Genomic DNA, 24,742 nt, shown 5'->3' with positions numbered 1-24,742 from the left:
CGCCATCTTTCTCTCAGGCACGAAGATCCCTGGCTCAGCTGTGCTAGTGTTCGATATTCATATGATCGACTTCCACAACCCTTTGGACAGCACCGAGGTCACGGTCACGTTCAAGCCAGAAGTGTGCGATAAGCTCACCAAGAAAGGAGACTTTGTTAAATATCACTATAACGCGTCTCTGATGGATGGCACGGACATCGACTCAACGTAAGTGAGATATTGCATCTGCCAGAAGCTAAAGGAGAAGTGCAACAAAACCAGGAGAGTGCAGCTGGTGTCAGCATCCTGTATGAAACAGGTTTTACATCAAATTCCACTTCATGATATTTGTTAAAGATCACAGTGTAGGTTTAAAGGAGACGTTATTTTGGTTTGTTGCTCTTCACCCACCACCGTTCTATTTATGTTAACTGCACCCTGTGTTATGTGACGGACGCAGGACGGAGAACCGACCAGCGTTTGAAGGACCCAGTATAAAATAAGCAGAGCACAGTACAAAGGATAACTGAATTTAATAACATAACAGTGATGTGCAAATTACAAACAAATGAGTGCGCGGTCTGGCGTGGTGGAATGACGGTGTGCTCCCAGCAGCACAAACGGTCCGGAGCCAGAAACAGTTCGGACCCAAGGACCCCGCCGACACCCCCCAGGTGGCCGCGACAAACCGAGTCTGTGAAAGAAGAAACCATTATGTGAGTCCACACTCCACACACAGAGAGACCACTCAAAGGTGTACATAAACAGCAAACACTTCCTGACTTAATCACTAATCAGCTTCCCACCCTGCAGGCATGGAACATCCAGTTCACAAAACTCCACTGCAGTGGAAGCCGATACATGACTAACGTACAGCTCAATATAATAAGGTGTGAGGGACACCACATTTACTGACTGTACTAATGTTAGTCACAAAACCTAACGTACCTCAGGAAGTGTGCTGACGAGCGTGAGACCTCACCCCCTCCTCTTTCACAGACCATGGCATCAAACCTGGACGGTCTCCGCATCCATGATGATGAGATGGCTCTCAAGACGACGATCTCACCCGTCTGGTCACAAGGTCGAGTCTCTGGCAAATACACACTGTGTACTCCAGACTTAAATGCCACCATGCCCCAATCTATGTAGATGCACCACAGCTGTGAGTCCTGACGAGCTGCACATGACCAGCCTCAGGTGATCAGGGTGAGGTCCTGATAGCTCAGCCACACAGCCACTCAGTCCTGAACGCAAGCCATCTGGAAGGAAAAACAAAAGACAGAACAGAAGACAGAAACAAAGGCAGCCAGGCACCCCCAGCCATACAACACCCTGTGTCACATCCTAGCAACAGCACTTTGTGCAGTTTTCTTTCTTTTTATTTTACAGAGAGTGTAGCATTTTTTCCCACTTCCCCTTTGGTTTGCTGTGAAAGGCTTTAAGCCTTTATTGAGAAGAGTTTCACCCATAGAATGGTTTCAGTTTATAACACAGTTGTTATATGATCTGAGCATTAGAAAACAAAAACATGGATTATTTTTGTTCAATTAATTGAGTGTGCACAATCTAATATAATATAATCAATTCACCAAATCTGCATTTCTTTGGAAGTGTGAGGAAGCTGGAGCACCTGAGCGTGTTCAGCTCCAGGTTGTTCTGACCACACCAGAGGTCCAGCCATTCAACCTCCTACCTGTTGGCAAACTTGTCCCCATCTCTAGTGTCATCTGCAAACTTCAGAAGTTTAAGAGACAGGTCACTCGATGTGCAGTCGTTGGTATAAAAGGCAGAAGAGCAGTGGGGAGAGCACACACCTCTGGGGGGCGCCGGTGCTGGTTGTCTGTGTTGTGAGTGCGTTCCTAGCCTCATCGCTTACCTCTTTTCTGTCAGGAAGTTAGTGATCAACTGACAGGTGGGGCTGGCACAGTGAGTTGGAGCAGTTTGGAGTTGAGGACTTAAGGGATGATGGGGTTGAATGCCGAGCTGACGTCCACAAACAAGATCCTAATGTATCTCCCTACAGACTCAAGGTGCTCCAGGATGTGATGCAACGCTATGTTGGCCGCATCCCCGACTGATCTGTTTGCCTCATAGGTAAATAGCATAGGATCCAGCATGTGTCCATTAATGACCTACAGGTGACTCAACACCAGTCTTTACGTAATGTTACACTATGAAGGATTGAGCAAATGTCGCTTAATCCATTGGTCCCCTGTGGATTTGGGGCTCTGATGGACTGATGACGTCACATTTCCACTGGTAGGTCAAAGAGCCTCATTCATCAGAATGATATCCCTGGTTTCAACACATATGCGTGCTGGGAGAACCGGATTTGAGCGGGGTTCCCCGAAGTCTGAATGCAAAGTTGGCTAGAATCTGGCTCACTCGGGGATCATGATGTCATCCTTTCTCACTGCATTTGTGCACTGACAGTGTTGGCTCACTGTGCCACTGTTCATTATGGCCACAACTCTGGCATCTTGCCAAGAGACTCTGCTGGGTGCTCCAAAAAGCTAGCTATGTACACCAAACAATTTTAGAGAATTCTGCTGTACCAAACTATAAACTATAAACTGGCTGAAGAACACATTTCCTTCATTTGGCCATTCTAGCGATAAGTGATGTTGCTACAAAATTGCCATGCTCGCTTTGCTACTGAGCTAATATCTTATCTCACAAAATAGCCTCTTAATTTCATTTCAGGAAAAAAAAAAAGTATTATGCTAACATGTTTATCTGGTAATACTATTCTGTGACCCAGTTTTTGGTTTTCTTTAATATTTTAACCTTGCAGTTATGATATTTATGTATGCTTATCTATACTCTGCTAACACATTAGCTGCAACACCAAGGTCCCACATCCTTCCATAGATTAGGAACTTCAATTTTTGTTTTCAATTTCTAATGTGATCATAGCATTAATTAAAAAAACTGAAGAAAGCACCAAAGGGATACTATCATAAAAATGTGAAACAAGAGAAAATACATTGGTCTCCTATGTGATTTTCCTTACAAATGCAACATGTTCTCCAAATTATTTAAATATGATACAAACTTTTTCTTCGATGTTACTTTACAACTGTTTTGAATCCAAATATGAGTCAGTGCTGAAATCTTACAAACACATATATCATTGATATTATTAAATAAATACATTAATAAAATAATAAAATCTGTTCAGTAGAAGTTTGGGGTAAGTGCTCCAAGTATTTTTAATATATATCATATGTCATGTCATGTCATATATGTCACAGATACTAACAATTTAAGAGAAATGTGTTCCTAATCTTTCCAGTTTTTTTGCAGATATAATTATGCCAAGACGTACAACATTGTTCTGGGAGCCAACCAAGTTATCCCAGGAATGGAGGATGGACTGAAGGACATGTGTGTAGGAGAGAAGAGACACCTTATTATTCCTCCTCACCTGGGCTATGGGGAGAGAGGAGTCAGTAAGTTCAAAAGGATGATAAGGGTTTATGCAGGAGTGAAGGACACAGGAATATAATGTGTGTTTTTAATCAGAATCCTGTCAGCTGCAGCTTCTTTGTGTGTCTGTGTGTAGCTGGTGAAGTTCCTGGGAGTGCAGTGTTGGTGTTTGACATTGAGCTGATAGACTTTGAAGAGGGGCTTCCTGAAGGCTACATGTTCATCTGGAATGAGGATGTGTCACCTGACCTCTTTTCTGAGATGGACATAGATAAAAACGAGCAGGTGGAACCTTCTGAGGTACGCACATCCACAAGAGCCTTCATCATATTGTGTTGTTTTAGGTACTAGGTAATAGCAGAGGTGAGATGAAGTCACTGTCAAGTCAAATTGCAAACAACTGGTGGTCACTATACAATAGACAAAATTGTTGAGGTCCACAAATCGACCGTGAGGAAAGCCGAAATGTGAGTTACACATACGCAAGTCAACAGGGTTCACCTGTATGTGCCAGGGTTGGTCCAAATCAGAGTGAAAAACTTAAATTTTGATCTTTGCCCCAGTGATCTTGATCACAATACGAGGGCTGTCTGTAAAGTATAGGTCCTTTTTATTTTTTTCAAAAACTATATGGATTTCATTCATATGTTTTTACGTCAGACATGCTTGCACCCTCGTGCGCATGCGTGAGTTTTTCCACGCCTGTCGGTGACGTCATTCGCCTGTGAGCACTCCTTGTGGGAGGAGTCGTCCAGCCCCTCGTCGGAATTCCTTTGTCTGAGAAGTTGCTGAGAGACTGGTGCTTTGTTTGATCAAAATTTTTTCTAAACCTGTGAGACACATCGAAGTGGACATGGTTCGAAAAATTAAGCTGGTTTTCAGTGAAAATTTTAACAGCTGATGAGAGATTTTGAGGTGATTCTGTCGCTTTAAGGACTTTTCACGGTGCGAGACGTCGCTCAGCGCTCTCAGGCAGCGTCATCAGCCTGTTTCAAGCTTAAAACCTCCACATTTCAGGCTCTATTGATCCAGGACGTCGTGAGAGAACAGAGAAGTTTCAGAAGAAGTCGGTTTCAGCATTTTATCCGGATATTCCACTGTTAAAGGAGATTTTTTTAATGAAAGACGTGCGGACGGGTCCGCGCGTCGGGACGCAGCCGACGCGGCGCGGTGGCACAGGAAAAACACCTCCGTGTTGATAACCATTTGTAAAATCCAGGCGGCTTTTGATGGCTTTCAGTGGAGTGAGTATATGAGAAATTGTTTATCAGCTGGAGATGTTCCAACTTGTCCTCAAGGCTTCCAACAGAGGTGTTTTTCCTGTGGCGGAGTGTCGCGGCGGCTGCGAGCCGACGCTGCAATCCGCCCGCACGTCTTTCATTAAAAAAATCTCCTTTAACAGTGGAATATCTGGATAAAATGCTGAAACCGACTTCTTTTGAAACTTCTCTGTTCTCTCACGACGTCCTGGATCAATAGAGCCTGAAATGTGGAGGTTTTAAGCTTGAAACAGGCTGATGACGCCGCCTGAGAGCGCTGCGCGACGTCTCGCACCGTGAAAAGTCCTTAAAGCGACAGAATCACCTCAAAATCTCTCATCAGCTGTTAAAATTTTCACTGAAGACCAGCTTAATTTTTCGAACCATGTCCACTTCGATGTGTCTCAAATGTTTAGAAAAAATTTTGATCAAACAAAGCGCCAGTCTCTCAGGAACTTCTCAGACAAAGGAATTCCGACGAGGGGCTGGACGACTCCTCCCACAAGGAGTGCTCACAGGCGAATGACGTCACCGAGAGGCGTGGAAAAACTCACGCATGCGCACGAGGGTTCAAGCATGTCTGACGTAAAAACATATGAATGAAATCCATATAGTTTTTGAAAAAAATAAAAAGGACCTATACTTTACGGACAGCCCTCGTATATGACCTTTGGTAAATTTGATGTTTTATATATATATATATATATATATATATATATATATATATATATATATATATATATATATTTTCTTCCGCTTTATCCGGAGTCAGGTCGCAGGGGCAGCAGCTCAAGCAAAGCCACCCAGACCTCCCGATCCACACCCACCTCCCCCAGCTCCTCTGGGGAACCCCAAGGTGTTCCCAAGCCAGCCGAGAGATGTAGTCTCTCCAGCGTGTCCTGGGTCTTCCCCGGTGCCTCCTCCCAGTGGGACGTGCCCGGAACACCTCTCCAGCGAGGCGTCCAGGGGGCATCCGGAAAAGATGCCCGAGCCACCTCAACTGACTCCTTTTGACGTGGAGGAGCAGCGGCTCGACTCCGAGCTCCTCCCGAGTGACCGAGCTCCTCACCCTATCTCTAAGGGAGCGCCCAGCCACCCTGCGGAGGAAACTCATCTCTTGTACTCGCGATCTCATTCTTTCGGTCATGAGCCAAATCTCATGACCATAGGTGAGGATCGGAACGTAGATCGATCGGGAAATCAAGAGCTTTGCCCCCCTACTCGGCTCTCTCTTCACCACGACGGTCCGATACAGCGACCGCATCACTGCAGATGCTGCACCGATCCGTCTATCGATCTCACGCTCCATCCGTCCCTCACTCATGAACAAGACCCCGAGATACTTAAACTCCTCCACTTGAGGCAAGGACACTCCACCGACCTGAAGAGGGCAAAGCACCTTTTTCCGGTCGAGAACCATGGCTTCGGATTTGGAGGTGCTGATTGTCATCCCGGACGCTTCACACTCGGCTGCAAACCGCCAAAGTGCACGCTGAAGGTCCTGATTTGACGAAGCCAACAGAACCACATCGTCCGCAAACAGCAGAGACGAGATTCTGTGGTTCCCAAACCAGACCCCCTCTACACCCTGGCGGCGCCTAGAAATTCTGTCCATAAAAATATTGAACAGAACCGGTGAAAAAGGGCAGCCCTGGCGGAGGCCAACGTGCACTGGAAACAGGTTTGACTTACTACCGGCAATGCGAACCAAGCTCCTGCTGCGGTTGTACAGGCACCGGATAGGCCTTAACAAAGGACCCCGGACCCTGTACTCCCGGAGCACTCCCCACAGGGTGCCCCGAGGGACACGGTCCAACGCCTTCTCCAGATCCACAAAACACATGTGGACTGGTTGGGCAAACTCCCATGAACCCTCGAGCACCCGATGGAGCGTGTAGAGCTGGTCCAGTGTGCCGCGACCAGGACGAAAACCACACTGCTCCTCCTGAATTCGAGGTTCGACCATCGGTCGAATTTTCCTCTCCAGTACTCTGGAATAGACCTTACCAGGGAGGCTGAGGAGTGTGATCCCCCTATAGTTGGAACACACCCTCCGGTCCCCCTTCTTAAACAGAGGGACCACCACCCCGGTCTGCCAATCCAGAGGCACTGTCCCCGATTGCCACGTGATGTTGCAGAGGCGTGTCAGCCAAGACAGCCCCACAACATCCAGAGACTTAAGGTACTCAGGACGGATTTCATCCACCCCAGGAGCCTTGCCACCAAGGAGCTTTCTAACCACCTCGGTGACTTTGGCCTGGGTAATGGATGAGTCCGCCTCTGAGTCCCCAGTCTCTGCTTCCTGTTCGGAAGACGTGACGATGGGATTGAGGAGATCCTCGAAGTACTCCTTCCACCACCCGACAACATCCCCAGTCAGGGTCAACAGCTCCCCACCCGCACCGTAAACAGTGCTGGTGGAGAGCTGCTTCCACCTCCTGAGGCGTCGGACGGTTTGCCAGAATCTCTTCGAGGCCGACCAATAGTCCTCCTCCATAGCCTCCCCAAACTCCTCCCAGACCCGAGTTTTTGCCTCTGCGACCGCACGGGCTGCGGCACGCTTGGGCTGCCAGTACCTGTCAGCTGCCTTTGGGGTCCCACCTACCAACAAAGCTAAGTACGACTCCTTCTTCAGCTTGACGGCATCCCTTACTTCCGGTGTCCACCACCGGGTTCGGGGATTGCCGCCGCGACAGGCACCAGAGACCTTGCGACCACAGCTACGAGCAGCCGCATCGACAATGGAGGTGGAGAACATGGTCCACTCGGACTCCATGTCTCCAGCCTCCCCCGGGATCTGAGAGAAGCTCTCCCGGAGGTGGGAGTAGAAGACCTCACTGACAGAGGGTTCCGCCAGTCGTTCCCAGCAGACCCTCACGATATGTTTGGGCCTGCCAGGTCTGACCGGCTTCCTACCCTCCCAGCAGCTCCAACTCACCACCAGGTGGTGATCAGTCGAGTGTCCGAGACACGTGGCCGAAGGTCAGATGATATGACTACAAAGTCGATCATCGACCTCCGGCTCAGGGTGTCCTGGTGCCACGTGCACTTATGGACACCCTTGTGCTCGAACATGGTGTTCGTGATGGACAAACTGTGACTAGCACAGAAGTCCAACAACTGAACACCACTTGGGTTCAGATCGGGGAGGCCATGCTTCCCGATCACCCCCCTCCAGGTCTCACTGTCGCCGCCCACGTGGGCGTTGAAATCCCCCAGGAGAACAATGGAGTCCCCAGTCGGAGCGCTATCTAGTACCCCTCCCAGGGACTCCAGGAAGGTCGGGTACTCTGCACTGCTGCTCGGCCCGTAGGCCGAGACAATGGTGAGAGACCTGTCCCCGACCCGAAGGCGTAGGGACGCGACCCTCTCGTTCACCGGAGTGAACTCCAACACTTGGCGACTGAGCTGGGGAGCAATAAGCAATGCGACCCCAGCTCTCCGCCTCTCCCCATGGGCGATGCCAGAAAAATGAAGCGTCCAGCCCCTCTCCAGGAGTTGGGTACCAGAGTCCAAGCTGTGCGTGGAGGTGAGCCGACTATCTCTAGTCGGTATCTCTCAACTTCCCGCATAAGCTCAGGCTCCTTCCCCCCTAGCGAGGTGACATTCCACGTCCCAACAGCCAGGGGCTGTGAGCATGGACCGGGCCGCTGGGCCACCCGCTCTCGACCGCCACCCAATCCTCTCTGCACCTGACCCCCATGGCCCCCTCTGCAGGTGGTGAACCCACAGGAGGGTGGGCCCATGTCACTCTTTCGGGCATGGGCTAAGGCCCGACCACCAGGCGCTCGCGCGCGAGCCCCAACCCCAGGCCTGGCTCCAGGGTGGGACCCCGGCTCCGCCATACCGGGCGACGTCTCGGTCCTTGATCTTTTACTGGTCATGGAGGTTCTGAACTGCCCTTAGTCTGATATATACTGATATATATATATATAGAGAGAGAGAGAGAGAGAGAGAGAGAAAGAGAGAGAGAGAGAGAGAGAGAGAGATAGATAGAGTTGTGTTCAAAGTTTACATACCCTGGAAGAATTTTTGCTTTTTTGGCCATTTTTAAGAGAATATGAATGACAAGACAACAACTTTTTTTTCCACTCATGGTTAGTGGTTGGGTGAAGCCATTTATTGTCAAAAACTGTGTTTCCTCGTTTTAAATCAAAATGACAAGAGAACTACCCAAATGACCCTGATCAAAAGTTTACATACCCCTGGTCTTAATACTGTGTATTGCCCCCTTTAACATCAGTGACAGCTTGGAGTCTTTTGTGGTAGTTGTGGACGAGGCTCTCTGATGGTAAAGCTGCCACTGAATATGTTTCTGACTTTATTTACATTAATTACAAAGAAATACAAACAGTATGGTACTCTATGGTAAATCTGCATGGAGTAGACAGTTGGATGTTAAAGGGGGCAACACACAGTATTAAGAACACTTTGGATCAGGGTCATTTGGGTAGTTCTCTTGTCATTTTGATTTAAAAAGAGGAAACACCGTTGTTTGACTATAAATGGCTTCACCCAACCACTAACCATGAGTGGAAAAAAAGTTTTTGTGTTGTCATTCATTCTCTTAAAAATGGGGAAAAAGCACAAAAGGTGAATGCATATTTTAAGCACATTTAGGATATATTCCTTCACAACTCAGAGGAGTCCCCACAGAAACGCGTTTCTCAAATTACAGTATGATGTTGAGGTGCGACACCTTTACCTTCCCTGCGGATCAGTGCAGCTCCAATAGCAGGGGATCGTTTTCAGTGGTGTGTGTGTACGTGTGTGTGCGCGTGTGTGTGTGTGTGTGTGTGTGTGTGTGTGTGTGTGTGTGTGTGTGTGTGTGTGTGTGTGTGTGTGTGTGTGTGTGTGCGTGCGTGTCTGTGGACAAGATAACTCAAAAACGGTTTGATGGATTTCTTACAATCTTGGTGAGAATAGGTATCTCAAGGTGACTAGATTTTGGACTAGTTTGATCAAAGATCAAAGGTCAAGGAAAACATGGTCAGAAAAGCACTTTTTTGGGTGTATTTCAATAATCATGAAGTCAAGATAGAGCATAAAATGAGTAAAGTATATAATGATCAGCAAAATATTTGTGGTTGATTGGTATAAATGACTTTATCATGAAGTCATAGACTATGTTTACATGCAGCCAATAACCCTTTCATAACCAGAATATTAGCAATAACCCGGTTGCGCACAGCCATGTAAACACCTGCAAAAACCCGAATATGAGCGCTGGGTTACTCCTTTTCTAACCCAAATATCAGGTCATATAAACGCGCATCGGAATATCCCCATAGAAAGGAACATTATTTTGTGTTCTGCGCATGTCCTATCCACAAGGAATCTTGGTCTTTTGAGTACGGCAACTACTTGTATGTGGTGCGCGCAACCCACCGGACACCACAGAAGCAGAGGTAAACAAGTATGGGGAAATCCAGACACGGCAGCACAGCGCCACACTTTTGGAGCGAGGACGAAACCGAATACTTCATTAGTATCGTGAAAGACATGAATATAATGTCTTTTATTGACGGTAGAAAGAGGAAGAACAAATGGAAATGACGCGTATTTGCGTCATGACGTTGTCCGTGCATCTGGACGTTGTACATGCATCGCTGTTTAGATGGGGATATTCCAAATAACACCAGTGACCATGTATACAGGAGTAACTCTGTCTGCTTAAGCATGTAAACGGGTTATTCCTAATGATTCAGAAAGTGGAATATTGACCTTAACCCGAATATTAACGGCATGTAAACGTAGTCATACATAGTCAGAAACATCATTACAGACTCATGTATATTTACTTGTACATTTATATTGTGGTGTGTCATGCACGTCAGCCCTCTGATGTCTTTCATTTGTTCTATATTCTTGTTTCCCATCTTCTCTCTGTTTCTGTAGTTTACTGACTACATCATGCGTCAGGTGAATGAGGGTAAAGGACGCCTGGCCCCCGGGTTCGATCCCTATCGCATCATTGACAACATGTTCTCCAACCAGGACCGTAATGCAGATGGGAAGATCTCGGCACAAGAGTTTAAACTTAAAGCAGACGAAGCCGCCGCTCACGATGAGCTATGACGGGTGTGGGTGTAGGACTCAGGTCAGGGTTTGGGCTGAGGAGGGAGACAATGAAGAAAATTGGGACATAGATGAGCAGTAAATTAGAAGACGAGGTTGTATGTGCACCGTAACGGTGATTACGTGCAGTGATAAATGTGCTGAGTTGGAAGACTGATATTTTGCCCTTCAGGGAAATAATGAGTGAGGTTAGATTTAGGAAGGAGAGGAAGTTATTTTTCAGGTGTAATCACAGTGATGAACTTCTTTACCTCTTCTCACATCAGGTTCTCAAACTTATTCTTCATGTGTTTTATTTTGAAGGGTACAAAAGCACTATTAAGCGAGGACAAAAAACAAACAAAAAAACCCAACCTCAGTTAAAATTGCTGCGTTCAACACTCTAGTTCTTCTCCATTTTTATTGTTGTCAACATTTCTTTTGTGTGTGTGTGAAGCTTTAATTGTGAGCATCGGTTTGTGTCTGAAATCTGCAGAATTTATAGTTTGAGAAAGCTAGCATTTGTTTGTTTAGAAGCATTCAGGGTCATTTTAAAGAATTCATATTGCACACCTTTTCTGTGAGCTAATATAAGTCAACACGTGCCTTAAAAACGTATGCTAAAGTGCTGTGACATATGTCACAGAAGTGTAAAATTAGCTGTTGAAATTTTGTAGCAGAATGTCTTCATGCAAAGTCAGAACACCAGCTGTACATTTAACTGCAATGGGTATATAAAAAAAATGTGCATGACCATCTAAATGATGGTAACATTTTGCGTTTCTTTAGTTTATACCTGAACCCTCCTCCTCTTTGCTGTTTGGCGTCAGCCACTTTCCACGTGACACTGAAAACTCCAAACTCCTGAAATGTTTGCTGTGATTTCTTGTTTTTTTAATCACTTCTGATTAGCTCATTGTTCATTTTTGTCTCCATCAAAATGCCCAACGTGTGTGTCGTGTGCGTGTATGAGAGCGAGAGCCAGAGAGAAACTCCACACAAAGTTTATTGTAATAAAAAAGAAAACCTAAAACATATGCACAGATTGTGTTTCTTTGCTCAGTGAGTGTGTCTCATTTGTCTGTCTCCTGTTTGCATCATTTGTGAAAGATTAAAAAGACTGTGAATTTCCATGACCCAGAGTTGAACTCACAAGACTTGGGTACTTTTAGTGCAGCAGATAATTCAAAACTATCCTTCAAATGGTGATACAAGCTCCAAATTCAGCACAAACACTCCTGAGACATTACTCTTGAAAAAAACGATTGGCCACTTGAATTGTTAATAGGTGGCCAGCTAGGGGTCAATTGTGGAATTACACAGCGGTCAAAATTAAAAGATGTTCCAATCATATTGAAAACTACACCGCATTATTTGTCTGATCATAAATATTCCAAAAAGGTATCTATAACTGAATGTTGTGGAGTTATGGGGTAAAAACAACAAGAATGGTGACAAAGGTCAGTTTCAGTTTGTACAGGGATCAAAGGTTAAATTTGCTTCAATTTTGGTAAAAAAAAAAAAAAAAAATGGTAGAAATTATAGCTCGAGCTAATAGGATTAATAAATGGAATAGTTGTGACTGTGTTGGATGTTTGGTCTCCAAAGTAAACGTCAAACAATGTAGACGTCCATTGGATTCTATGACATGTAACCTACTCATATGTTACCCCGTAACATGATAACTAAGCATAACACATGGTGCAAACTATTCCTTTTTAAAACCTTATTAACTCAACCAATAATTGACATCACTTTTTACCAAAATTAGAGCAACTTTAACTTTTGACCTCTGTACAAACTCAAATTGACCTTTGTCACCATTTTTGCTGTTTTAACCCCATAACTCCAAAACATTCAGTCACAGATACTCCAAACTATACCTTTTTGGAAGCTTTGTAATCAGGCAAATAGTTTGGTTTAGTTTTCAATATAATTGGAGCATCTTTTAATTTTGACCAAATCAAATCAATTTTATTTATATAGCGCCAAATCACAACAAACAGTTGCCCCAAGGCGCTTTATATTGTAAGGCAAAGCCATACAATAATTACGGAAAAACCCCAACGGTCAAAACGACCCCCTGTGAGCAAGCACTTGGCAACAGTGGGAAGGAAAAACTCCCTTTTAACAGGAATAAACCTCCAGCAGAACCAGGCTCAGGGAGGGGCAGTCTTCTGCTGGGACTGGTTGGGGCTGAGGGAGAGAACCAGGAAAAAGACATGCTGTGGAGGGGAGCAGAGATCGATCACTAATGATTAAATGCAGAGTGGTGCATACAGAGCAAAAAGAGAAAGAAACAGTGCATCATGGGAACCCCCCAGCAGTCTAAGTCTATAGCAGCATAACTAAGGGATGGTTCAGGGTCACCTGATCCAGCCCTAACTATAAGCTTTAGCAAAAAGGAAAGTTTTAAGCCTAATCTTAAAAGTAGAGAGGGTGTCTGTCTCCCTGATCTGAATTGGGAGCTGGTTCCAGAGGAGAGGCGCCTGAAAGCTGAAGGCTCTGCCTCCCATTCTACTCTTACAAACCCTAGGAACTACAAGTAAGCCTGCAGTCTGAGAGTGAAGCGCTCTATTGGGGTGATACGGTACTATGAGGTCCCTACAATGGGACCTGATTATTCAAAACCTTAGAAGAAGAATTTTAAATTCTATTCTAGAATTAACAGGAAGCCAATGAAGAGAGGCCAATATGGGTGAGATATGCTCTCTCCTTCTAGTCCCTGTCAGTACTCTAGCTGCAGCATTTTGAATTAACTGAAGGCTTTTCAGGGAACTTTTAGGACAACCTGATAATAATGAATTACAACAGTCCAGCCTAGAGGAAATAAATGCATGAATTAGTTTTTCAGCATCACTCTGAGACAAGACCTTTCTAATTTTAGAGAAATTGCGCAAATGCAAAAAAGCAGTCCTACATATTTGTTTAATATGCGCATTGAATGTCATATCCTGATCAAAAATGACTCCAAGATTTCTCACAGTATTACTAGAGGTCAGGGTAATGCCATCCAGAGTAAGGATCTGGTTAGACACCATGCTCAGGTCGTCTGCAAGTGATTTAGCACCAGGTTCTCCACAAACATGAGTTGCGTGGGAGGAGAGGGGCGGCCGCATATCCGGCCGCACCCCAGTCCAGTCACGAGCGGCTCTACTCACCGGGCCCCCCCCGGGGGGAGGCCCAGCTATCGGGCCAACCGAAAATCCACGGCGCTTCGGTATCGCTTCGTCTAGGCAGGATTCTGACTTAGAGGCGTTCAGTCATAATCCTGCAGATGGTAGCTTCGCACCATTGGCTCCTCAGCCAAGCACATACACCAAATGTCTGAATCTGCGGTTCCTCTCGTACTGAGCAGGATTACTATTGAAACAACACATCATCAGTAGGGTAAAACTAACCTGTCTCAGGACGGTCTAATCCCAGCTCACGTTCCCTATTAGTGGGTGAACAATCCAACGCTTGGTGAATTCTGCTTCACAATGATAGGAAGAGCTGACATCGAAGGATCAAAAAGCGACATCGCTATGAACACTTGGCCGCCACAAGCCAGTGTTGGTGTACAACTTGCTATATTTAGAAAAGACCAGCCTTTATGGGTAGAGAAATTGCCCTCTTCACTGTATTTAAGATTTGCTCTGTGAATTCTGTATTTTATGTCTGTACCATGGCCCTGTTGGGAAAGTGTAGTGACACGGATCCACAACAGGGGGCGTAAATGAACGGACAATGAAAGAGTCGAATATGAAAGCTTTACTGTTGTGAATGAGCACAACCACAATACAGAGGAATACAGAATTTTGCAAACAGTCAATCCACAAAGGTGACGTGTGGGCAGGCTCGAGGATAGAAGACGTCTGTCCTGAGAAGAACCGGAACCACACGATTTCCTCCGCCACCGAACCTGGAGAATACTGGAGCCGCCAAGTCCCGAGTCCCCAGGTGGCCACCGTCTCCGAATGTCGGATCTGGTACTGCTGGCGAGGAGCAGAAACAATAAGATGTGGATGTGTGCACACCCAGTAAACAGAAACGGGTGGGAAACACCTCCACCTCAAACACAGTACAATAACGTGCAGCGCCTGATAACCTATCCCAATTTGGCGTGAGGAGCGAAGTCCGTCGTCTTCCTCACGATCCCCAAATCCCAGCCTCCAGCTGCAGAGATTAATCAGGAACGCCTGCAAAGAATCTAGACAATTGTGCGTTTGGCACCAGAAAACGGCTGAGAGTTTACCTTCACAGGTCGACGATATCTCGGCAACGAGGTGGAGATGACGTCCGGGTTTTATGGAGTAGTATGATGAAGTGTAGATGGGTGACAGCTGTCATGAGATAATGAGTGACAGCTGTCACCCCCGGCTGTGTCCGTGGCGGCAGCGGCCTCTGTGCCTGAAGCCCGCACTTCAGGCAGGGCGCCCTCTGGTGGTAGGCCAGCAGTACCTCCTCTTCTGGCGGCCCACACAACAGGCCCAAGCAGAGGGTCACCCCTTTGAGTCTGGTCTGTTTGAGGTTTCTTCCTCAGAGGGAGTTTTTCCTTACTACTGCTGCTCTGGGGGTTAGTAAGGTTAGACCTTACTTGTGTGAAGCGCCTTGAGGCAGCTCTGTTGTGATTTGGCGCGATATAAATGAAAATAAATTTGAAATTGAAATTGAAACGATGAACCAGTGTAAATTGAAGCTGGTGGTGTTCATGACTTTGAAACACCGGTAAAATAAAAACGGTTGCATTGAGATTTTTCATCCTTTTCTAACTTTTGGGGACACCTTTAAGGAAATCTTTTCGAAAAAAATGAGCACAGTTTAAAACACTTCGACTCTCGTCTGCTGATCGAGGACTCTGTCCGAAGTCTCCATGGCAACCACCGTACGGAAATAGAATCTTTGTAACTTTTACTGTTTTTTTTTTTTGTTTTGTTTTTTTTTTTTTTTGTTACTATCATTACGCTGTGACTGAACGATGATCATTTTGAATCCTCAAATCGAGGACAAAACGGAGATTAAAAACCGCGAATGAGCGCTGTGTTTTCGAGAAGGGGCGTGGTCAGCCACACAACGTGAGCGTTTTGTGCAGGAGGTTTCAAACTTGTGAACATCTCCTCCACTCGTTAAAGAGTTTGGACCGCAGAGGCGGTGACTTGTGTCCCCATGGAGCCCTTCGACATGCGCTGCCGGGTGAGTGAACCAGCTTTTAGACATCAGATTTACAGCCGCGTGGAATTTGTCTTGGTGTTATCGTGCAAACTGTCTTATGTACGTTTGCAAGAAAGGCTGATGAACACAACTTGAAAATGTATTTAAGACTTGATAGTGAAATGTCCCAGAAGATATTCATTGTTTGAGTATTTGAGTGTTTTAGTGTTCGAAGTGTCTTACTCCAAATAAAGAGTGCTGCCAGTACATGAATCTCTATCTCTCTCTAAAAAACAAGAAAAAAAGAAAAAAAAAAAGAAACCGTGTTAGCTTGCAAAATCTTATGACGTCATTTCCTCTTTCTGTGGTTACCCGCCAATTAAGGCACAATGTTACTTGGTTTAGGGCAGAGGTGTCAAACTGATTCCAGACTATAGGGTGGGCTCTTAACCCCTTAACGCCTATTATCGCATATATGCTCCAATATTTGACTCAAATATGCAACGTACCAAATGGACCAGTATGCCTGTTGTCGCAAATTTGCAACATACCATCATTATTATAATATTATAACATAAAGTCATTAACAAAATACCAAAATTACTATTTATTTTTGTGCAAAAGTGAAATTAATAATCATTAATAAACATTAATAAAAATTATTGGGCATTAATAAACATTATTTACCATCTACTTAAAGGCAAAAACACACACAAAACATTTTTTTATATACAGCTATATAAATTCAGGCATTAAGGGGTTAAATACAGGTGCACTGACACTTGCATGACTTTGATTCACGTACTTGCAAGCCTGGTGCCAGAAAAAAAATATTAAGGGGCGATGAGTTTATCACAGGGGGCGGGGTCGCCCCCCCCCCCAAAAGTGCGCACCGGTGGGGACGTGCCTCTGAGCGTGCGTAATGAATTGGGTGCGCTCCTAGAAAGCTCATGTGTATTTAGGTTACACCGTTGTAAGAGACTGACTACGAGTAAAGAGTGATGACAGTATTTTTTTAATTATTATTTGAACGTATAGACCCTCGGTCAAGTGATCTCCTGCATACCACAAAACCAAACCAACAGTAGATTAACCCCACATACAGCCCTCCATCACAAGCGCAAACACAGCACAATTGGGCATGTGCTCCACTCTATGGCACAGAGCCCAACTACGCATGCAGTCACAAAGTTCTTCTGAAAAACTGGAGCGATCTGAATTCGGTTGGATGAATATGGGTGGGTGTGGAGACAATTCACCTCGTTCACAACGTGACAGAACTTAACGATGCACTGTTACACGCAATAGCGGCAACAACACGGAACACTATTCTTGACTGTCCGTAATAGTTCCTGATAATTCTCCAGCAACACGTACCATTAATCGTAACGTGGTAACAGTGGAGCAGATAACTGTAACAATTGTTCATTTCTGGAAAGAAGCACCAAAGTTGGCACAAATACTCCTTAGACATTACTCTTTTGAAAAAACTGAGTAGCCACCTGAATTTTCAATCGGTGTTCAGGTAGGGGTCAGTTGAAGAATTACACAAGGGTCAAAATTTAAAAATGCTCCAATCATATTGAAAGCTATACCACATTATTTGTCTGATCACAACAATGCCAAAAAGGTATAGTTTGGACTATCTATGACTGAATGTTATGTTATGGGGTAAAAACAGCAAGAATGGTAACAAAGGTCAGCATTAGTTTGTACAGGGGTCACATGTTAAAGTTGCTCCAATTTTGGTAAAAAAGTGGTGCAAATTATTGGTTGAACTAATAGGATTAATAAATGAAATAGTTTTGACTGTGACATATGTTGCCCTGTAACATGATAACTAAGCATGACACATAGTGCAAACTATTCATTTTTAAAACCCTGTTAACTCAACCAATAATTTGCATCACATTTCACAATATTTAGAGCAACTTTAACGTCTGACCCCTGTACCAACTAATGCTGACCTTTGTTACCATTCTTGCTGTTTTTACCCCATAACTCCATAACATTCAGTCATAGACAGTCCAAACTATACCTTTTTGGTATCATTGTGATCAGACAAATAATGTGGTATAGCTTTCAATATGATTGAAACATTTTTAAATTTTGACCCCTGTGTAATTCATCAATTGATGCCTACCTGAACACCAATTGAAAATTCAGGTGGCTACTCAGTTTTTTCAAAAGAGTAATGTCTAAGGAGTATTTGTGCCAATTTTGGTGCTTCTTTCCAGATTTGAAGGATTCCTCTGTAAATATTCTGTTATCTGCTGCACTAAACAGGTTGAAGCAGTTCCTGATAACACCTGACGCCTCTGCCCTGAATCATCACATTCGTGATCAGCGGCCAAGAATGTGTACTTCGTGGCATTTGTGACTTGTCGTCGTTATGTGTAAACGCAGCATTAACACCCTCCCCAAGTGAGTCATGCTATACGATCTGCCTTTTGCTTGGTGGACTTGACGAATCCCAGGAACTCCAGCTCTGACACTGCTTGAATAAATCAAGCATGCTTTAGTTCGTCCACCTTGCCATAATCGCTGGACTCAGGATCCTTGCCCTCTGCCGCACTGACAAGCGCAACCCTCAACCTATCAAATCGCTTGAATACAGACACACGCCATATCCGTTTGTGTTAAAATTAATTACTTTAGTTAATTCATTTGGTTTATTTGTTAAATACGTGATATTATTGAATAACTAATGAGCCTTTCATGAATACGTCAGATGCGTCAAAAATCGGTCTAAAAAGCATTATTTTCAATGAGACGCATTGCTTTTTAGATGGGTCAGATGCGTCGCGTCAAAAGCCGAGCTAAACCAACGCTTCTGACGTGAGCGCGCATTGCCGCTTGTCGGTAGGCTGACGCAGTGAAAATTCAATCCAATCCAACTTTCGATGCTCTGAGCTGTGACGTGCCTTTGCGTTGTCCAATAGGAATGATGCGTCGGGCCAAAACACGGAAGACTAGTGGCAGAAACCACTGATCTGTACAAAATGGATCCGTGTAGAAAACACTGATCTGTACAAAACAAACGTGTCACAGGACTGCTCATTTATGGAGCAGTTTTCTGAAGAAAAATCCTTGGAAATGTTTTTTGTTGTTGTTTGTTACCTCAGAATTTATGATTACTGTAAAAAAACAATTAGAACACTTGTAATTAAAAAGCTAAATAAATCAATAAATGGTTCTTTAGAAACCTTTCATCTGTAAATTAAAACCACCTGTGATTTCAGATTAGATTATTTCTTGTTTAACATAAGGAACCTTGGACATTTATTTTTAGACAAAATAACATGGAAATTTGTACTTTTTTTTTTAAGTCTGGTAGATTATTTATATCTCATTTCAACCATAAAACAGACACTGTAAATAAATACAAATGTTTATTATAAATGCAACAGGAAATTGTAAAGTGTGATTGTAAAGTAGGATTTCTGTGACAAACCTCATGATGAATTTTTTTTTAATGGTCATTTCAACTTGTAATTTCGCCAAAATATGTAACTGCCTTTAATGTTGTTATCAGGACAGAGTCATTTCTAAAATATGAATTTGAGCGCAGTAAGTGGAGAGCTTCTACCTGTGCAAATGTCTTTTGACTTTGATTTTGTGGACATTTTTAATGATCCGTTCATTTATTGTTAAAATATAAAATGAAACGGCTTTTTTTTAAATAATAAAATAGTTGCTGTTGAAAGAGCTTTTTATTTAGAAGCAGGTGATGTTATGCTGAATTCTCAGGACCAGATGAAGGTCTCTTCTGCAGCTTTGAACTCTGGTGGTGTTGCTGAAGACACTTTTGTCCTATTTTGAAGAGCAGAGATGTTTTCTTCGACTGGACTTTGTGGTGTTCAGCTCATCAATGCAAGCTTGGTTGTCTGCACAGCAAATGTTCCTGATTGGGACAAATAAAAATATTTCTTTAAATATAAAGAAACACTAAACAGTTTATATATAAAAAAGGAAGAAAAAAAAAAGTGAAAAAACGATGGAAAAAACCGCCAGAAAAATAAGTTATTTAAAGTTGAGCTTTTGTGGTGTCTGAAAAAAGCTGTAGCTTTATTTGGTAAAAATAAAAAAGACCGAACCATTTAGAAATTAAAGCGTTCACGCAGATCAACTGTGCTAAAAGGCTACGCTAACGTTAGCCGATCATTAAACCTTCACAGCAGTTCAGCAAACATCACGTTTTATTTTTACATTATTCTCACCTCGATAAAGCTGCAGAACTAAACTCCGTTGGGCAAACTGGGACGTCGCATATATCCAAAAAGTGGGAGATTTCGGACTGAGTGGGTTTGCTCCATCACCCAGGCTGCCTGCCTCGCTCTGCCCAGTGATGATGCATGAAGGCCGGCTTTTCCGTGCGGGTCGGCTCGCTGTCGTGGTTTGATCGATATCAAGTCGTCACCAAGTCGTCAGTCCTCCCTCGGTCGGCGTCACTCTGAAAAGTAGCTGAAAAAAAAGCTTCTCCCAGCAGGGTGATGCCGCTTCCGAAGCGACGCGTCTGACGTCACGCGTCAGATGCGTTAAAAACGCATCTTGACAGATTGGAAAGCGTTGACGGATTGGCCTGAAGTATGCAGTGTGAAAGGCCCATAATATTTTGCTATATTTTCCAGTATTTCTTTTTCTTTCTTTTTTATTTTTATTTTTTGATAACTCTCACATCCGAGGGGGTGGGATTGATGACATGAGGGGGCGTCCCCCCAAACGCCCCCTTGTGGCGCCAGGTCTGCACACTTGCACAGGAGAGTAACCTTGTCTTTAACGGGTGTAGACTGAATGTGAGAGGGGCGCCGGCATGCTACGTGGTGCAATCTGTGATGTCAACGGATCGCATCAGAGCGCAGCTCGTCTGAAGGATTATAACAAGATGTTAACCCTCTGGGGTCCAAGGGCATTTTTTGGACAGTTCACTCGCCTGGCATAAATGTTTTATTATTGCTGTTAACAGCTCTCCCTGCATCCCACAATCAAGTTTTATGTCTTTTTTTCAGGGCAACCTGTGCTTTCAGAATATATACATTTTTGTTGTGTTTTGTAAGTGTAATAAAGGTTTACAATCAAAAATAGACAAGGAAAAATAAAGCGAAAAATAATTTTCCGCACACATTTATTCAAAACACACAGCAAACTATAGTAAACAACGGTTTTGACACTTTATAAAGGTAATTTGAGGTCTTGTGTGAAAGACTGAACAACAAAAAGGTTCAAACAATAAACACAAATGCACATTTTGAACAATATATACAAAATGGTCTATGCGTTTTGTTGTCCATTGATATGGTAAACAGTGCTTTACGCAGAGAAAGCAACAGAGTTATCCAGTAACATTCACATGCAAACTAGTGGAGCAATCCTGATAGTTACACACTCATTGTTTGAGCACGTGAGATTGTCATCAGAAGCTCTCCGTCTGCTCCTGCTTTCACTGATCGCTGTGCGTAATGGCGCAGGGCACACTGAGTATGTACTAATAGTATGTACTCATTGGAGCACCCAGGGGGCTATTCAAACGGGCATTTATTCAAACTTTTACAAACATTTATATACATATACATTTATTCAAAACACACAGCAAACTATAGTAAACAACGGTTTTGACACTTTATAAAGGTAATTTGAGGTCTTGTGTGAAAGACTGAACAACAAAAAGGTTCAAACAATAAACACAAATGCACATTTTGAACAATATATACAAAATGGTCTATGCGTTTTGTTGTCCATTGATATGGTAAACAGTGCTTTACGCAGAGAAAGCAACAGAGTTATCCAGTAACATTCACATGCAAACTAGTGGAGCAATCCTGATAGTTACACACTCATTGTTTGAGCACGTGAGATTGTCATCAGAAGCTCTCCGTCTGCTCCTGCTTTCACTGATCGCTGTGCGTAATGGCGCAGGGCACACTGAGTATGTACTAATAGTATGTACTCATTGGAGCACCCAGGGGGCTATTCAAACGGGCATTTATTCAAACTTTTACAAACATTTATATACATATACATTTATTCAAAACACACAGCAAACTATAATAAACTAGTAACCTAAAAAAAAAAATCTTTGGCTTTTCACATGAGGTAAATCTGCCCTACAATTGGATTTTGGAAACCCATGTGTCGGTGAACCAATTCCGATTGGACATTCGCATTGCGCACGTCATCACACAGCTTCTATGAGGAGTACAAAGATGGCCGATGGCTGGCTTGAAAGTCTGCGGAGTTAACTTTTCAGCAAAAAAAAGTAAGTTTCTATCTCATATCATTCAAAAGTTATTTATAATTTAGTAAAGCTTGGTCTTAGGCGTCGTGTACGACGGCGTCGTCCCCAGAGGGTTAAATCTATCATAACTATACTTTTACAGCTGCACACAAGAAGGAAAGAAAATGCAGCTGTTTTACCAAGCCACGACAATGTAAACATGACAAATAATTACCTTTTTAGATGGCTCTAAATGCTTTCTCCAGCTCATTCAGCGCATGCGCAAACACCGCTGCTGGAGCGGTCCTGTGTGATTCAGGAAGCCATTTTCAACAGACCAGTCAGAGAAAATGATTATTTTATATACACATGGCAGCAGGTGGAACAAAGGACGGTGTCCAGCTGGGAACACAGCGGGTGGGATCATCACGACTATGTGCGTGCATCAAAGTTGTGCAAGTGTCAGGGGGCCTTAACCCCAACATCTCACAGGCTGAAACCACTTTGCATTATTTTACAGTTATATGGTGTCATGCTTTGGCCCTGGACCTGCCCAGAATTAGGTTTTGTCCCCCAGTCTTTGTCTGTTTCCCTCTCTTTGTCCTTCTGTCCGGCCCTGAGTGTTTATATTCTGTTTCTTCCACTATTAGTCTTTGTTATATTATCTGTTATTCTTCAGCCAAGTTAAGTTCTATTCTAATTTAGTCTCTGCTTGTTATTTCAGTCATTCTGTGTTATCACGTTAGGTTTTGAGGATTATCTGTTACACTTCAGCCAGTTATTGAGTTCTGTTCTAGTTTAGCCATCATCTTTTATTTTCTGGTTGATCAATCACTCTGTTTTGAGCACATTAGTCCCTCAGGTTTATCTGTTACTCTTTGGCCACTTGTTGAGTTCTATTCTAGTTTAGATCCAGCCTTTAATTTTCTGTTCTTTTCTGTTTCTGCTTTTTCATTTGTTTATTCTATTGCCCTCACGTCTGTATTTTAGGTATCGTTATTTCCTAATTGTTTAATATTTGTTCTGTCACTGTCACATTCCTCTTTTTGCTGCTTTTGTCTGACACGCCTACCTGTCACTCCACTCGTCTCATCCAGCCACGCCTTCTTTCCTGCACCTGCATCTAATCACACCCTGATTAACCTCTGCTTTTAAACCCCTTGTGCTCCACTGCTACTTTGTTGTGCATCCTGCCTCAGTCCAAGCTTCCTGTATCTTGCCTGAGTGTGTCTTTTTGCCCTTCTCGACCTCTGCTTGTCCTTGACCATGTTTTTGTCTCAGCCAGTTTATCCTGCTTCTCTGCGCCTGAACTCAGCCTGTTTTTGACTCTGTTTTTGCCACCTCATATGTAACTGTTTGCCTGTGCTGGAACTCTGCTTGTTTACTGACCACGCCTCCGCCTTACGACCGTCCATACCGTCGCCAGTCTGGTTGTCATCCTGTGCACTGACCTAAGCCTGTTTCTGATTAAACCTTTTACTTATCCTCCATCTGAGTCATGAGTCTGCATTGGTGTCACAGTTCCTGACATATAGTCATTTTTGCAGGGGTGGTGGCCAAGTGGTTAGTGCAGAAGGTTCCTGGTTTGAGCCCCCTGCCACCACATTTCTCCATGCAATGTGGAGTTGCATCAGGAAGGGCATCGGGCACAAAACTTGTGCCAAATCAACATGCAGATCCACGAGACTTACTTTTTATATATTATGCCATTTCTGTCTCTCTCTTTCTGTATATGTGTGTGTGTGTGTGTGTGTGTGTGTGAAAGCGATCTCCTTTTCAATCCCAATCATGTTTATATATATATATATATATATATATATATATATATATATATATATATATATATATATATATATATATATATATATATATATGCTGATGTAGGGCTGCAACAAACGATTATTGGGTAATCGATTAATCTGATGGGGTTTCGACACGATTAATCGATTAATCGGATTAGCGGGGAATTTTTAAAAAATGTGCCAGGGAAACAATTTTTCTCTCCTTCCATCACTTTATTTAACAGTAAGACCCTTCGGCTTCTCCCTTGTTTGCACTCGGGGTCGCCACAGCAAATCCAAGGTGGATCTGTATGTTGAATTGGCACAGGTTTTACGCCGGATGCCCTTCCTGACGCAACTCCACATTACATGGAGAAATGTGGTGGGATTTGAACCCGGAACCTTCTGCACTGAAACCAAGCACATTAACCACTTGGCCACCACCCCCTTCATCACTTTATTTAACAACAGAACATTATTTGAAAACTTAAAATACTTGAAAATCAACAAATTGTCAAATGTCCCTTGGCTGTTGAAATATAAAAGTTTATAATAAAGAACAAAAATAATTATTTCAAATGGCATTGCTTTATCAAAGTGCTGAGTTGCCATAAAACAATATTGAAACATATGTTATAAAATACGTATATGGTGAATAAAGAGGTATTTTATTGCTGCAAATGAGCAATTAGCATAACCAGTTAACCATAAAACCTAAATCAAAAACTAGCCTGACTCATTATATGTGCAACATTCTCTGTATAACTTGTAAACTATGTGGTCATTTCACAATGACACATGTGACTCATCCCACATATACGTATTTCTCTCCCTCCCTCTCTTTTTCTTTCTCTCTCTCTGTCTTTCTCTTTGTCTCTTTCTCTCTC

The 24,742-nt window shown here is 43.6% G+C and overlaps 2 protein-coding genes across 3 annotated transcripts in view; both read left to right on the top strand.

Moving 5' to 3' along the window:
• The window catches only part of fkbp9 (FKBP prolyl isomerase 9), a 29,173-nt gene extending 17,417 nt beyond the window's left edge, over positions 1–11,756 (top strand). Inside the window, exons 7-10 of the mRNA XM_034160793.1 lie at positions 18–207; positions 3,289–3,434; positions 3,548–3,711; positions 10,569–11,756. Of these exons, the coding sequence (XP_034016684.1) occupies positions 18–207; positions 3,289–3,434; positions 3,548–3,711; positions 10,569–10,748 (680 nt within the window). The 3' untranslated portion in view covers positions 10,749–11,756. The remainder of the gene's footprint in view (positions 1–17; positions 208–3,288; positions 3,435–3,547; positions 3,712–10,568) is intronic.
• Positions 11,757–15,790: 4,034 nt separating this feature from the next.
• Positions 15,791–24,742, top strand: part of LOC117501876 — a 120,487-nt gene continuing 111,535 nt past the window's right edge. For both annotated transcript variants that reach the window (XM_034160843.1, XM_034160842.1), the window contains exon 1: positions 15,791–15,902. The gene's annotated coding sequence lies outside the window, so the exon portion shown is untranslated. The remainder of the gene's footprint in view (positions 15,903–24,742) is intronic.

The sequence above is a fragment of the Thalassophryne amazonica genome, chromosome 20, assembly GCF_902500255.1.
Source record: "Thalassophryne amazonica chromosome 20, fThaAma1.1, whole genome shotgun sequence".
NCBI lineage: Eukaryota > Metazoa > Chordata > Actinopteri > Batrachoidiformes > Batrachoididae > Thalassophryne > Thalassophryne amazonica.
This window is presented reverse-complemented; position numbering and strand designations above follow the sequence as displayed.